The sequence below is a fragment of the Bison bison genome, unplaced genomic scaffold (assembly GCF_000754665.1).
Source record: "Bison bison bison isolate TAMUID 2011002044 unplaced genomic scaffold, Bison_UMD1.0 scf7180017864289, whole genome shotgun sequence".
NCBI classification, from domain to species: domain Eukaryota; kingdom Metazoa; phylum Chordata; class Mammalia; order Artiodactyla; family Bovidae; genus Bison; species Bison bison.
Window position 1 is genome coordinate 4,942,732 of NW_011494861.1, and position 16,908 is coordinate 4,959,639.

The 16,908-nt window shown below is 40.1% G+C and overlaps 1 protein-coding gene across 1 annotated transcript in view; it reads left to right on the forward strand.

Moving 5' to 3' along the window:
• The window catches only part of RERE (arginine-glutamic acid dipeptide (RE) repeats), a 304,726-nt gene that overhangs the window by 70,637 nt on the left and 217,181 nt on the right, over positions 1-16,908 (forward strand). Inside the window, exons 3-4 of the mRNA XM_010850194.1 lie at positions 5,050-5,120; positions 13,436-13,561. Coding sequence (XP_010848496.1) covers positions 5,050-5,120; positions 13,436-13,561 — 197 coding nt within the window. The remainder of the gene's footprint in view (positions 1-5,049; positions 5,121-13,435; positions 13,562-16,908) is intronic.

Genomic DNA, 16,908 nt, shown 5'->3' on the forward strand with positions numbered 1-16,908 from the left:
GGTGATCTCTGTTCGTTTCCAAGGCGAATCATTCAATATCACAATAATCCAGTCTAGTGCCCCAACCACTAATGCGGAAGAAGCTGAAGTTGATATGAAGGTTTTCACGGTTCTCTGAAGACCTACAAGACCTTCTAGAACAGCAAAAAAAGCTGTCTGTTTCATCTTAGGGGACTGGAATGCAAAAGTAGGAAGTCAAGAGATACCTGGAGTAACAGGCAAGTTTGGCCTTGGAGTACAAAGTGAAGCAGAGCAAAGGCTAACAGAGTTTTGCTAAGAGAATGCACTGGTCATAGCAAACACCCTCTTCCACAACACAGGAGATGACTCTATACATGGACATCACCAGATGATCAATACCGAAATCAGATTGATTATATTCTTTCCAGCTGAGATCAAATTGCCAGCATCTGTTGGATCATAGAAAAAGCAAGAGAATTCCAAAAAAGTATCTACTTCTGTTTCATTGACTACGCTAAAGCCTTTGACTGTGTGGATCACATAAAACTGTGGAAGATTCTTAAAGCCATGGGAATACCAGATCGCCTTACCTGCCTCCTGGGAAACCTATTGGCAGGTCAAGAAGCAACAGTTAGAACTGGCCATGGACAATTAGACTGGTTCAAAATTGGGAAAGGAGTATGTCAAGGCTATATATTGTCACCCTGCTTATTTAACTTATATGCAGAATACATCATGTGAAATGCTGGGCTGGATGAAGCACAAGCTGGAATCAAGATTGCAGGGAGAAATATCAAAAACCTCAGATATGCAGATGATACCAACCTATGACAGAAAGCAAAGAACTAAAGAGCCTTTTGTTGAAAGTGAAAGAGGAGAGTGAAAAAGTTGGCTTAAAGCTCAACATTCAGAAAACTAAGATCATGGTATCTGGTCCCATCATTTCATGGCAAATAGATGGGGAAACAATGGAAACAGAGACTTTATTTTCTTGGGCTCCAAAATCACTGCAGGTGGTGACTGCAGCCATGAAATGAAAAGACACTTGCTTCTTGGAATAAAAGTTATGACCAACCTAGATAGCATATTAAAAAGCAGAGACATTATTTTGCCAACAAAGGTCCATCTATTCAAAGCTATGTTTTTTCCATTAGTCATGTATGGATGTGAGAGTTGGACCATAAAGAAAGCTGAGCATGGAAGAATTGATGCTTTTGAACTGTGATGTTGGAGAGGACTCTTGAGAGTCCCTTGGATAGCAAGGAGATCAAACCAGTCAATCCTAAAGGAAATCAGTCCTGAATATTCATTGGAAGGACTGATGCTGAAGCTGAAGGTCCAGTATTTTGGCCACCTGATGCAAAGCATTGACTCCTTGGAAAAGACCCTGATGCTGTGAAAGATTGAAGGCAGGAGGAGAAAGGGATGATAGAGGACGAAATGGTTGGGTAGCATCACCAACTCAATGGACATGAGTTTGTGCAAGCACTGGGAGTTGTTGATGGACAGGGAAGCCTAGTGTGCTGCAGTCCATGGGGTCGTAAGGAGTCGGACACAACTGAACTGAATTCAATGACCTGTTTTACATATAACTTACCTTGTAGTTTGAAATCTCATATCTGGATTTATAATTTTTGGATCAATTTGGTTTGCCATGATAGCTTTTTAAACAGAGGTAACTTTGTATCTAGTAATAAGGTGTTGATATGCAAATTCCATATAACACTCTTCCTCAGGGCAGCTTCCAGTAAGACCACAGAGAAGTGTTATCAGTAGTTGTCCTTCACATCATGTGTGTTCCTTCCTTCTCTAACAGATTTATGCTCAGATATATTTACAGATGTGGTTTCCCAGTTTACTCAGTGGTAAAGAGTCTGCCTGCTAATGCAGGAGGTGCCCTTTTGATCCCTGGGTTGGGAAGATCTCCTGGAGCAGGAAATGGCAACCCACCCCAGTAGTCTTGCCAGGAAATCCCATAGACAAAGAAGCCTTGTGGGATGCAGTCCATGGGGTTGCAAAGAGTCGGATACAACTGAGCACACACACATTTACAGATAATCATTTTCCTGAATGTATCTTTGTAGTGAAAAATGAAAGAATATAGATTTTCTCGCCTCTTCTGGAAAGCTTTTTAAATATATGTTGCTGTTGCTAAGTCGCTTCAGTAGTGTCCGACTCTGTGTGACCCCATAAACGGCAGCCCACCAAGCTCCCCAGTCCCTGGGATTCTCCAGGCAAAAACACTGGAGTGGGTTGCCATTTCCCTCTCCAATGCATGAAAGTGAAAAGTGAAAGTGAAGTTGTTCAGTTGTGTCCAACTCTTCGTGACCCCATGGACTGCAGCCTCCCAGGCTCCTCGGCCCATGGGAATTTCCAGGCAAGAGTACTGGTTGTCATTGCCTTCTCCAAATATATGTTAATAGCTACTTTATGTCTTTATAAGTAAAGGGTTTATAGTAATAATGATTCTGTTGATTATAATATATATATATATTTTAAAGCTTTTTTTGTGTGTAAAAAGAATAGAGTTATTCTTAATCCTTATTATCTAACTATCTGTTATTTACTTCGATTCTGTCTAGTCTTACCAACATCAGTATCAGACATCAGTCCTTTGGGGGAGTACAGAGAATGCAGAAATGAGTATGTTTCTTTGAGCTCAAAATTGATAGTGGACAGTGTAGACCATCTTGACTGCCAAATAACTGACCACACAGTGGATGTAAATTGTCAGTATATTTATACAATATTAAGGAAATTTTTTATCAGGGTAAGGAGATATTTCTTTGTAGAGGAGCTATGAGAATTCACTGCTGCTGGAGGTAACTCATTATATGGCTGCAGGTGCTTGTAAGAATAAAATAATAAAGAGGGTTTGATGTGGTCGGGCTGTGGGCTTTGGTGCAGTTGAACAGTGAAGCCTAGGGAAGGTAAGGTGTGACATGTGATCAGAGCATTGACTGCAACAAGCTTTTTCGTCACATGAGCTTTACGAAAGTGGAGATCATTCGTCAGGAAGGGACCTGTTAGTTTTGAAGTCAGTGACTAGAAGCTAGGTGTGATAGTGTTGGACTTCTCAGGTGGTGCAGTGGTAGAAGAATTCACCCACCAATGCAGGAGAAACGGGAAACTCGGGTTCGATTCCTTGGTGGGAAGATCCCCTGGAGAAGGAAATAGACACTCCAGTATTCTTGCCTGGAGAATCCCATGGACAGAGAGAAGCCTAGAGGACTACATTCCATGGGGGTTGAAAAGAGTCGGACGTGACTGAGCAGCTGAGCATACATGACAGTGTTATGTTATGAAAGACCGAAAATAGTTCCTTTTTGGGCTATAGGTGATAGAAAGAAGGTGTATGGACTATGATCTGTGTTCAGATTGAGTGAGGTGAATAAATAATGGATATCTGGAGATTTGAAGTGCTGGCAAGTGGATACAACAAGGATTGGAACATGGAAATTAAGGACCTTGGATTGTCCCCAAATTTGCCCAAGTTGGAGCTACAGTTTTTATTTAAGGAATGGGTTTCTTCAGTTTTTACTTGAATACCAAACTAGAATTAGGAAGAGAAATATTTACCACTGTGGGAAGGATTCCCTTCATCCCTTCAGGTGATTAGCATGATAGTGGATGTTGTCTGAATATTGAGCAGCTTTTTTTTTTCCTCAGCATCCTGGACTTTGGAGCAAGATAGAAAGCTCAGTCAGCAGTTCATTCCTGAACTGCCATTTCACGTGCATTCAGAGATCGAATAGCTATTCTGGAGCCTACATCTGAGTAGAGAAATCAGTTGGGAAATTCTGGATGCCTAAATGTTTGACTTTCAGATTTCTTCCTTTTCTGTAATGATTCTGGGCCTCAAAAATCCTGCTGTCTTTCAGAAAGTTTCATGGAAGGAAGTGCCCCTCTGTCTTCCTGGTCTACCTCTTGGTGGGTCTTATTGGTACCTGTGGTGGGACTAGGATTTCCACTGGACTGGGGACTCCAGACCTTTGATTTTTGGGGGCCTGGGTATGTTGTGTTCTTCACATGCATGAACTGGAGAAATAGAGGTATCTGCCTGGTTTGAGAAAATTCTAAGTCATTGTTGTGACGGGTCGTGAGGAAGATAAAACATGGCATTTTAAGTGTGGGCATTATGGTCACTCTCCCTGGAAAATGTGATTGACAGCAGATGCCATTACTTCTCAGTAAATAATACACAAACTTTCCTGTCCTGTGCTTTATGATGATCTTGGGCTGTAGTGTGGAGAGTTTTTATATTCCTTTATAGGTATTGCTTTCCCTAAAATCATTACTTCTAAAACAACAAATATATCTTAGCCTGTCATTTTAGAAAGTAACCTTTAGACTCCAGCTGTTGAGAGCATCAGAAATAATTACCCAGCTACTGCCTTGTCAAATGTAATTTAAGAAAGTGATCTTCTTCCCTGAGGAAAATCTAATTTGGTTTACTTCATTCCATCTCTGATTGGCTGCCTTCGTTTTCTTTACGATTAGAAAGTAAAATATGTTTAGGTTAAAATTTAATAGAAAGTTACCCATGAGATAGTAGATGGTTTTCTCTTTGTTTTTGTGGGTGAAAAGGTTATTGTAGTAGCATGTTCAAGGTAGTCTTTTTTACATATTTCATTTATTTCCTCACAAAATATTTATTAAAAATAAAGCAGTAGTTGGCAAAGCTGTTTGTCTTTGTGAAGATGGAGAGCATCTGTCTGAGTAAGATATTCACGATTTTGTTTTGGTGTGTAATTACTTGAGTAAGTAATTCCCTTTATCGAAGTCTCTTCATCTGATTATGGATAATCCCATGGGATTCCCACTCCCCTTCTTGAGGGCTGCTGGGAACAATAACTGAGGCTTTACCAATTCTTTAAATCATCAGCAAGTGATCAAAAAGAACTCAAGAGCTGTTTCCTTTTAGCTTAAAATTATTTGTAATTTAATATCACCTTTAAAATTTTTTCTATAAAAGGTATGTGCTTTGTTATTTATTTATTTATTTATTTATGCAGTGGCTTTATGGGCCCTGTCTTTGTTTCCTTAAAGGTAAATGCCATTGTTTAAAATTTTCTTTTTCTTTTAAAGACTGTGTGTATATCGAGAGTCGGAGGCCCAACACACCGTACTTCATCTGTAGCATCCAAGACTTCAAACTGGTAAGCATCTTTTCACGTGCTGTTGATTCTGCTCTGTGCTCTCCCAGTTCCATCGGCTGTCTCTGTTGATTGCTTCTCTTCGTGTTGACTTGGTAACCTGCTCACCTCTAAAGTGCTGACCACTTGGTGACTACAACACTCCAGTAAGGCAGTAAGCAGCTTTGTATTAGTAACATTTAATGTTAGAAAGCTCATCCTGCAAACAAATATTTCTGAAATTTTTATTCTTTTAGTAACTGTTTTGACAACAATTTCAGAGATTACCTTGAGTAGTTTTTTTCTCAGCCATTGTGAAGAACCTGAAGTGAAGTGAATTTGGGATTTCATGATGAATTGCGGAGAGAAAAAGGATGTAAATGGGCCAGAGATTATGATTTTCTGTGGCATACTTTCTTAGGTATGTTAAGCAAATATGGAGAATATCTTGAACCTTTTTTGGGGGAGTCTCCCAGGAGTGGGGGTTGCGAAAAGGAAGCCTGGCCTGGTGATGGAATAACTACACTGCTTTCTCACTGAAAACCTTTCACAAGTGCTTAAGTGCTGGGATTGTCTGAAATGAAATCTTGCTTTCAGTCCACTGGTTGTCAGACTGGGAACTTTGGATCCTTCAATATTCATAGAGAGTTTGCAGAGGTCTGTAAATAAACATTCTCAATGTTCAATAAATGTACCTTACACATGTCTGTATAACTCCTTTTCAAATGTATCAATATGCTTCTGTGATTTTTAAAATTAACTTATTTAATGACAAGACATAGTTAAGAATCACTATTATTGTTTAGTATTTTCCTCAAACCATTGTTATGTGAAATACTGTAATTTGGGGATCTTTTGAAACATGATAAGAAAGGATTCTTGTACTTGAAGGTTATGAGCCACTGTGTACATTCTTAGGTTTAGAGGCATGCCAGTTGTTTAGCTTTGTAGAGATACACGTCAGTGTCTGTGAACGCCACATTTCCAAACCCCTCTGTGACTTCTGATAACACTTGTGCTCTGACATACATTGTTCGTGATATTTCAGTCTAAGGAAAATAATATTCTGAACTGTGCATCTCTTTTTTAAAAAAATAACACATTTTGAATGATTCCAAATGTCCAATTAGTATATCCTATTGAGTTAAAAAGTTGCCTGCCATTTACTTTTCTTTATTCAAAAGTTATCACATGAGTAACACATGTGTTTTGCTACTTTAAAACAAAGTAAATCAGGCCATTTATGTCTGAGATTTCTTTATTCTTCATAGATCTCTTTTACCTTCTGGTTGTTTTACAAGGTGGCCTTGCAGTTTAATCTTGTAAATCAAATGCTTTCTGTTCAGAGTTTATGTCAACATGAGGTTTTACCATTTTTAGAGGTCTCTGCTGTTTATTATATGTTGCCGTCCAGAGATTTTTTTTACAGACGCTGCACCGACATCTGTGAATCTGGGCGGCGGCCTTGTTTCATGAGGAGTTAGCTTTTGCTAGTGGTGCTGCCATTGCTCTCTGCTCATTGTCTTTGTGTGTGATTTTTACCAAATGTGTAACACCAGTGCACCATGGAAAAGATATAGCTGTGGAATCATATTGCAAAGATTTTTCTTTTAACTGTTAGAGTCTGAGTCCCTTCTGTATATGTTTTGCACGTTAGCAGGTGCCTTCATGTTTGAACGGCGTCTCTTATGAAATGCTGATTACAGTGTGATAGCTGCTGTTTGGGGCAGAGGTTCCTGCTGAGCTACAGTAATTGCTCAGGGTATTAACAGCAATAAAAGCTGAGGCTTCTGTTGCCAGGATTGGTCTAGTGCAGCACATTAAAATGATGTGGAAAGTGGGGTGCTATGGGTTTAGATGCCGTTTTCTAAGTCACGTATGCTATGTCACGTGTTTCTGATTGAGTTTTGTATTCAGAACATATTCATCGTTTTTGTGTAAGAATAATAAGGATGATGAAGAAAATATGTGCTTCTGGAAGAAATATAGTTATTGTCTGGTTACCCACTTTCCTTGTTTCTGAATACCACTTATGAAAAGATAACCTCACAGATGAGAATAATCATAGACTTTCTCTCCTTCCGCTTGCCCAACTAATAGGCGAAAAGATGAACAGAAGGAAATGTGCTTTGTTTCTTTGCAAGATTTTGCAAAGAAGAAACCAGGGTTGGTTTTGTGCACAGCAAATGCCACACGTGGCAGATGGAACCATGGAAAGGAATAACCCAACAGCTTTGACATGTTGTTGATTAATTACATATTTTATCTTTTTTGGATTTGAGGTTTAACTGAGAGATGTCTTTCTTTGTTTATACCATAAATTAGAATCAGTCCTTTTATCATGGTGAGTTTCTGAGTACAAGGTGTGTTTGGGGACCATCAGAGGCACTGGGGGAAGGCCTTTTGTAGGGGAGGTAGCTGAAGCAGAGGTTTGGCGTAGCTGTGCAGAGAGAGAGAGAAAGTGAGCTCTCTCCCTGAGTCTTGCTGCACTGGTGCTTCTTCCTGTTGGAGTCTCAGATTACCCTCCTTGTTTTCTTTCAGTGTACGGCCCCCTTCTTGGGCCAGCTGGAGGAGCTCTCCATTGACCGTATCGGAAAGAGCTTGGGCTCACAGCGGCGAGCCTTTTCTTCTGCTGCACTCCCCCAGCTTTTCTCTGTCACCATGTGGCTGAGGATGCACTGAGGGTTTTGTTCCAAGCCAGTCGGTATCCCCAGGGGCATTATGTGCCAGGGTGAGTTCAGATGTTCTGGGTTATTGCCAGGGCCTTCGACAGGCAAGCCTGCTTTGTGTTCTCTGTTGAGTGTAGCTATAAGGGGACTGAGGAATGTAAGGCAAAGGTCCTCCCCTCAGGGGTCTTGGGTTCTGCCTGGACCGACAGCTGCGGTAGAGTGGATGTCAGCCCTTGTTGGAGAACATTCGTAGGACTGATGTGGAGGAAGGATTCCCTTCTTTTACAAAAAAAAGCAATAAAATTCTATTCTTATAGGAACCCAGGCCTTAGCATAGTAGAATTACTTTGCTGTCTAGAAATAATCATAGATTTTGAGAATGCTGGACGGAGATTATTGAGATTGGTAGGTTCCATTCAATGTCACCCCTCAGAGTTCCTCATCTGGCTCTAAGAGTCATGCTTCCTGCCTCATCCTTCACTCCCAGATGAATGGTTGAAGCCATTCTTTTAATATCCTGCATGGGAATTCTGTGTGGATTCCTAATAGTTTCTGTTACTCATTAAATAGAAAAATTATGTTGCTTGTTTCCTTGAGTTATTATAGTTATCAATTCTTCAGCTATTTGTACATGAAATTAATTTTCAGGTCATATAGATAATTATTACAAATATTATTTTGAGCAGATACCATTGGTTCATTTTTGCTCCTAAGTGGTTTATTAAATAGAGACTCCTTGGAGTTGGGGACCTATCTGTAGTAAATTTTGCTTTTTCCAGTTGACTTTTAGGGCTCGGGGTGTTGTTACAAGTCTTCATGGATGCATATGCTCTGGTATCATTGTCGTCCCTAACAGCTTGTATTCTCAGTGCTGATCCTGCATATGGAATAGTTAAAGATGCCTCCCACTCCTTACCTTGGCAAAGGCACACCTCCATTACTGCTGTGAATGTGGGGACTGAGTTATGTAAGATTTAGTATCTGGTGTCTCTCTGTTTCATAGCCAAATGTGAGTGGCTGAGGGAGGAACGTTTGGAATTTCTTCCTGGTTCCTGGCCTAGACCCACAACCCTACCCCAAAAGCTGCTTGCCACAATGCAACAGTCAGGGGCTTCAGCTTAGCTCCACCTACCGTTGAAATTGCCCTCTCTCCACCAAAATTGAGTTTCTCAGAAGACTGAAAGCAGTTAGCTGCTTTTCCTTTTTTAAAATGAAAGTTTAACTGAGAATAAGTGGTTATATCTTGTTTTTTTTTGTTAGAGACCTTTACATAGACAGTGCTGGGAGGTAAGGGAGGCTTCACTAACAGGCAACCTTGTGTGCATACGTGTGTTATACACCACAGTTATTTAATCCCAGCTTGGCTGATGTGGCCGCTCAGGACAGAATGTATGGTGTATGGGCATTCATTGTAATGTTAGGTCAACTTTGTATTGAAAACTCTTAGGGGAGGCAGGAAATACACATTAATTTGAACATGGCTAATTGGGAAGATTAGATGTTATTCTGGGATTGAGTTTTGGGGGATGGTAGGGTGCCTGGGTAGAGAGCTCCACTTGGAAATCAGCTAGTCTGTTCATCAGTTCTTGTTTTCCATGACACTGGGCAAGACATTACACCCTCCTCACCTTGCTTTATTTACCTATAAAGTTGGGATATAAAGTGCCCACCCACTTTGCATATGGCTTGTTTTTAGGTGAAAAGATCAGCCTGCATCCTGGACAGTGCAGTGATGATTGTGACGTTGACGTTTAGTTGGTGCTCTAGGTTTAAGCTTGGGAAAAGCAGATATTTCATCTGTTTTATTCATTGATGTATATATTGCATGACTCATCTAAGATCCATAATAAATATTTACTGAATATTGAATGAAGTTACACTTCAGTGGAAAAAGTTAAGTGGATAAAGTTACCAAAAAACTTTAGTAGTCGTTTGATACAGTGCATGCGTTAACTACAAATTAGTCTTTCGTTTATTAAACAGGCCAACGAGATTTGCTTCTTTACCTTGAGTTAGCCTGCAGTGTGTGGTATTTTATATATTTAAATAATTCTAAAAATACTTTATAAAATTTTCTTTAGGAAGTTTATGTGAATGTAGCTAAGGTCATAATATTTTTTAGGCATTATTATGTTCCACTTTGAATTTTCTATATCACTGACTTTTAGCAAAGATAAATGATGGCCTAGTCTTATGTAAACATCCAGAGAAGGCAGCTCGTAGGAAAAATGCCTTTGGATGTGATGGTTTGTTTCTGTATGAAGCAGTGGTTGTTTTCTCTCTAGGTTTTTTGTAGTCTCTCAAGCCAAGCCTGCCAAATTGAGTCTTTCTGTAGTTTCTTTTTCTCTGTACCCTCTTTGTTCATTCCCTGTGGAAAGGTCAGTACCACTTGCTTACTGCTTTGTGACTTGAGTGTTGTGTGGGATAATGAAGTGAAAACCTTGGAAGTTTGTTGCTAAGTATTTTCTGCTTATAGATTGAGGAGTCACGTCTTAGATAATGGGAAGTACAGCAGAGATGGTTCTTTGAAGAGTCGTTCCTTTTTGTCAGTTTAGTCGTTCTTACCGTCAGGAGTTGGGTGCCTCAGTGCCCTTCTTGACCTGATTGCAGGTCAAGAAAAGTTGGAGAGAAGAAGGAAATTTTGCCATTTGCAAGAACGTGAATGGACTTAGAGGGTACTTCGTTAATTGAAGTAAGTCAGACAGAGAAAGACAAATTCTGTGTGATCTCACTTATATGTGGTATCTTAAAAAAAGAAAGCAAACTAGTGAATATAATAAAAAAGAAGCAGAGAACAAATTAGTTGTTATCAGGGAGGAGAGGGGAGGGGCAAGATAGGGGTAGAGGCTTAAGAGGAACAAACTATTATGTACAAAATAAGGTACAGGGATATCTTGTACAGTACAATATACCTAACATTCTATGATAACTATAGATGGAGTATAATCTTAAAAATTAGGAATCACTGTATTGTACACCTGTGTCTTATATAATATTGTACATCACCTATACTTCAATTTAAAAAAGGTTTCAAAAAAAAAGAGGAGGGTTGAGTTACTGACTTGTTACTTCTGAAGGCCACACCTTCCCCACTTCTGTTTTTAAAATAAAGGTCTTGGTCACTTGGTTGCTATCCATACGTATTGTGATAAACTGTAATGGGGTAGTGGACTTCCTCCGTGCTGTGTTTGAGGTAAGCCACCAGCAATAAATACGTGTGCAAGGACTAAATGTCCTTTTTGCATGAAGTTTATAATTTAAGAGTGGGATGAAGTCACTCGGCCCTGAGTGTGATGGTCAGTCAGGTGCGGCTTTGCGGGCACCTGCCGTGCTTGTCCCCACCCTCACCCCAGTTACGGGACAGTCGTGTGGAAAGTTATTTTGAATCACCACAACATTTTCACATGAGATGTGTCAGTTCTTAAGTGGGAGAAGTGGTGACACAAGTGAAAATCAGAGTGAGGCTTTGGGAGTAAATAATCTCAGGGCATCTTATTGGCCCCATTGACCCAGCTTCTGAGTGGTGTTTTCACTCATGATTGACAGTCATTGTAGGCTTCATGGGATTTCAAGTTTTAATGGTTCATGATTATTGTGTGATTGGGTAATTCATTTTCTCCTAATGTATTTGGATTTTTAGGACTCTGTGTAGGAAATCGTTGAAGAAGTTTAATTATGTTTACTTCCATAAAATACTTACCTAAAAATGTTATTTTACTAAACCTGCTCTGTATATGTGAAATTTTTTCATGCAGAAAACTCTGGGTATTCTGTTTTTGTTTTTTTTTTTTAAATAGGAGCTTAAGGAAGTTTGAGACAATTTGATGTTTGTAGAGAGCTACTGTGCTAGAGTACTGGTGAATAGCTGTCATTCCAACTCTGTTTCTTAGAAGTGGAAATTTGTAATTAGTGTATATGTGGATGTTTGTGTTAAGGGCCAACTCAAAATTATACAAGAAAAAACTCATTAGAAGAATTGAAAAAAAATTAGGACAACTGAGATACTATCTGTGTTTTTTGATTCATAAATGAGAGTAATGAAATGCTTTGAAATTATGCCTTTATAAAATGTTTTAATAATTACTTGAACTTTTGCATATTAAATAATGCCAACATGCTTAGAAATGCTTTACTAAGGTGTTTTTTGCTTAAAACATTTGATTTGAATGAATAAGGATTTGAGTGGTTTGATTAATTCCTAGTGCAAGAGATTAACAAGAATTTCAGTTTTTCAAAAATGTTGATTTGTTGCTTACATTAAAAATTCTTGACTGTACTGCACATCCTAGTGCCCAGTTGAATCTTTGATTTGAAATTTGCAGTGTTGGTATGGGCAGGAGGGAGATGATTATGGCTACTAACACTTGATGTTCACAGAGGTCATTTATATAGCGTCCCCAGGGCAGTATGGTCAGAGACTGACTGCCCAGAAAGCATACTGTGTGGGAGCCCAGGGTCCTCTGGAGGGTCATCTGAAGAGTAAGAAAAGCATCATGATAAAGACATTCCCCGTATTAGTTCTTTTTCTTGGGATTTGTCCTTTTGTTTGTTTTCAGAGACATTTAAAAAGAATAAATAGTTTACGGAGCATATTAAAATCTTGGACTATAAGAAGCTGTTAGGGTTTCTTTTCTTCTTGAAAGGAATTATGTGTAATAGGACTCCCTAAAAATGATTTAATATGAAAAGTTGGCTTACCTGTAATTTCTAAGCAGTTTTAAGAACTGAGATTTGCTTAAGTATTTGGATTTTATGGGGTTTTTTAGTTCATTAAAAACTACATGAAATTGGATTGGTTAAGTTTTTGGAAATCTTATATACTCCCTAGAGTATTCAAAAAAGGAACATGTTCAAACTATTACCTGAGCTATCTTTGTGATACTTAACCAGGACTGTGCTGGCTTTCAGAAGTTGCTCCCTAATCTTTTGTTGGTTTTGAATGTTTCTTGGGGGCGAAAAGAAAGACATATGTATGATATGCACCAAACTGGTTTGGCTCCTAAAAGACATAATGTCTTTCTTGAACTTTATGCTCCAGCCTGTTCATTATACTCACCCTGTGGGCATTGTGAGCAAACTCAAGCTTGTTTGAAGGGTGTTGTCTTTTTTTCTGGTGTTAAGCCTCTGTCTTCAGCTTTACAAAATGAAACTAGGACTTTGAGAAAATGGTAGGATCTCTCTTGAGGCCCCCCACTCCCCCATACCTTGAGCATTTCCTTATGAAGTATGTGTCTTATGCCTCTAACATCTGTCCTTAGAAAACTCTTCTGAAAGCTCAGTTTGTCCGCTTGTGGTTCATTTTATAGTTGTGTTTATCTGACACCGTTGCATTTTTGTTTCTATTATAAGCAAAGCATGCCACTGTCACTGCACTTTGACACTGTGTCACATCTTAACTTGGTTATTTCCAGGGGCACACACCATACTGCCTTACGACAGGCCCACACGAAAGCGTGGAGCCAGAGGGTCATACATTAGTTCACGCCGGAGTGAGAAACAGCTTTGATGGATGTGCAAAGTTTACCTTGAGTGGTAGAACAGATTCTCTGAGATTTTGGAGACCATCTGCTAAAGGATTTGTGCAGAAACCTGCTGTGTGCTGCGTGCCCCTAATAACCAGGGTCTGAGGGGACATCAGGCATGTTAACTGAAGACTGTTTTCTCTTTTAGGTCCACAACTCCCAGGCCTGTTGCAGATCTCCAACTCCTGCTTTGTGTGACCCCCCAGCATGCTCTCTGCCGGTGGCATCACAGCCACCACAGCATCTTTCTGAAGCCGGGCGAGGGCCTGTAGGGGTAAGGAGAATCCCGTTTTTAAAAGCTATCAATATTTTATATCCCATAGGGTATAAAATAGGATCATTGCCTCCCTCCCCAGAGCCCCTTTAAAAATGTGCTGTATTGTCTGTGTTTTTAAAGGAGTAACAAGTACATGCACAGAGGAAGCAAATACGGGACTTGCCTTACCCCTCTAGGACAGTTCCAGACGCTGGGGGGTGGTGGTGTAGGGGACTCTGGCACCAGCAGAGAGCACGCTGGGCTGCTGCAAGGAGCAGGAGCTGGCAATCAGCAGCGAGTATGGATGTTGGCAACTGAAATGGGGGAAAAGGGGGTAAGTGGGTCCACGTATGGAGTGTGCCATTCCCCAGGATCCCTGGGACTTGTGGCCGGTGGCGCTGAACTGTGTGGGGTGCTGCCCTCCTGGGGGATGTTTGGTAGAGTGTTGTGCAGAGGTAGCTGGGCTTTTCTGCAATGCCAGATATAGAATCAGTGTGTGACAGGCTTGTGTTGACGTGTAGAGGTGGTGCTCTCAGCTGTGCCCTGGAAATCCTCTGTTCCCTGGTGGTGATGCGGGGCCTGCTGTGAGGCAGAGCAGGATGAAATGTCTTTAGCGCTGTATCCCTTGGAGCACAGGGCCTGGTGTTAGTGGTCCACGAGGGTTGTTTTCGTGTCTTACCTTCTCTGAGAGCTGTGTGTACACAACTGTGTTCGTTTTCCTTCTTTTATGAGGATTTAATGCTAAAGTTTTCTGAAAGACTGGTGCTTCTTGTTCTGATTGACTGCTGTTAATCACGAAAGAAGTTTGAGACCTGTCTTTTGTTTTATGTGATCTCACCAGGGGGCTCATACTCATGCTGAATTAGAAAATAACAAGAGAGTAGTCACCACACATACTCACATGATTCAGGATACTGGCACTATGTGATGACTCATTCGGTTTCCCTGTAGAATATTAGTACCTTGAGACTCAGAGAAGAGAGCACTCCAAATGGGCTGTAGCAGCACTTGGGAAAGCTTTGGGAAGGAAGGTAGGTATTGAGGAACAGGGTGTGTTTCTGATACACTGGTAACATGGGGCGGGCAGAGTGGAGGAGCCCTGCACGTGTGCATGCCAGCCTGTCCCTATAAGCAGCATAGGCATTGAGCCTGGTGAAGCCAAGAGTTGTGAGAAGATGACTGCAGAACGTCAAAGAAGAGCACAGGTTAGTGGGTCCTGGGAGGCAGACATGGGGCCGGACTGAAGAAGGTCAGAAAAGGCAAGATTTTATGTGCTGGGCCAAAGAGAGCCTTTGCAGGCTTTTTCATTCCAAGCAAGCCGGTCACTGCTTAAGAAGATTCATTGGGTAGCAGTGTGGAGTGGGGGAAAGATTGTGAAAGTTCCAATTAGGAGGCTAGGGCTGTCACCCGTGCATGAAATGAAGGAGGACCAAGACAATGGAGATGGGGAATAAATAATTGTAATAAAATCAGGAATAATTGTCAAAACAACATTTTCATGTTTAGATAGTTGCTACTGTAATTTATCAAGAATTAGACCAGAAAAAAGGTTCATATTATGGAAGCCTTGAAATTCCTGATATATAATAGTCAATCACAATGGAAGATAAAACCCAGTGTAGTGGATAAAAATCTAATTTTAATCCCTGGAGAGATATTGGCATCTTAACGAACAAATTAGCAGTCCCGACTTGCCTATTTCAGAAGCTCCAGCCTTTACCAATTACCATCTTGTTTATGTATGTGAGTGTATGAAATGGTTTTTATCTTTTAGACCAATACTATATTCTCTAATCAGTGTGGATGTCATTGTTAGACTGTTTCATTTATTGCAATACTCACTAACCAGGATTTGCTGAATGGATTTAAGGTTTTGCCCATAATAACATTGATTTTTGGTAAACTTTTTATATTAGCATTAGTGATACCTAGTATTAATTTATTTAAATTTTTAACAGTAAAAATATTATGTCCACCAGGAATTTAATTAAGTCCATGATCGGTGGTACACTCAGATACCATCCTGTGGAAGCTGGAGAAGATTCTGTAGTAAGATGACAGATCTTTTTTCAGTCAAGACAACACTGTGTAAAGCTAACGTATTGATTGTTCTTTAACAACGCTTCATGCTGCCAAAGTCATTTGAGCTGGATCTGAATCGGATCCAGTTGGCAAAACTCCCCTCCATGTGTGGAGCTCCCATAAATTCTGCAGGCCTACAGATCTGATACACTGTAATGAGAGAGCTGCTGGGAGAAAAAATTGATTACAGGGCTGCAGACAATATCATTAACGTTTCCTGCCATGGTACACCAGATGTCTTCTCTAATAGACTATTTTTGTTAATTTAGTTTTTATAGGATAGCATTGATTGCATCATAATTTAACTTTTCTTTGCATATTCAGGTATCTGTGATCTCTGTTTCTATACTGATGATGGCATCAACTCATAAGGTTTAATTTTTATTAATTTTTATCTGTTCATTTTAAAAGCATCTGTGTTGGAAAGGCAACATTTTTACTCATTCCTGAGAATCTGTTAGCTCGGATGCCTTCTAGCAAAAAGTACTGATTTACTGGTAGGGTGGGGAGGGAGGTGAGAAGTCAAAGGAAGCCTTGTCCAGATCCTCCCCAGACTGGGCAGAGATGATCTGCACCCCTAGCTGCTCCGCATATCGGTGTTTAATTTGCGCAACAAAGGCTCTGTCCAGAGCAGAGAGGTGCAGCCATTTAAAGGGGACTTGAATGCACGTTCACGTCCACTGTGGTAGGTGTGGCTCTGCAGGCTGGAGTGCTTGGCAGGCATACCTGTCCTCTCCTCACTGGAAGTTCAGTGCTCCTCACTAGGATATTTAGTTACTTACTATTTTTATTCTTTACTATTACCTTTTTGTGCATTTAAGACCTCTGTGGAGTAGCTAACAGATATTGTTACAAATATGACCATGTTTGGACAGTGGGTCGAGCTATTTTATGTCATTAAAGAAAATATTCACAGCAACTTTATTCACAATAGAAAAATACTGCAAACAGCCTATATGTTCTTTGATGGGTGAATGATCAAACCAAGTCATTATTTTTTTTTAGCTACTAGTTTTGTTTTTGGTGCATTATCCTTCAGAGAACAGATTTTTGTCTTGATGAGCTCCTGTGTCACATGGACACGTTAACTAACCATTTGACCCTTAGTTTTCTCACTCATAAACAGGTATGCTACTACCACTGATCGCAAAGGGCTGTTGCAAAGGTGATTGAAATAATTCATTAAATTGCTTTGCATGATGTCAAGCATATAATAAGCATTCATTAAGCAGTATCTCTTATCACATAGTTTTATTGTACAAATTCAGGTTTAAATAATTGGT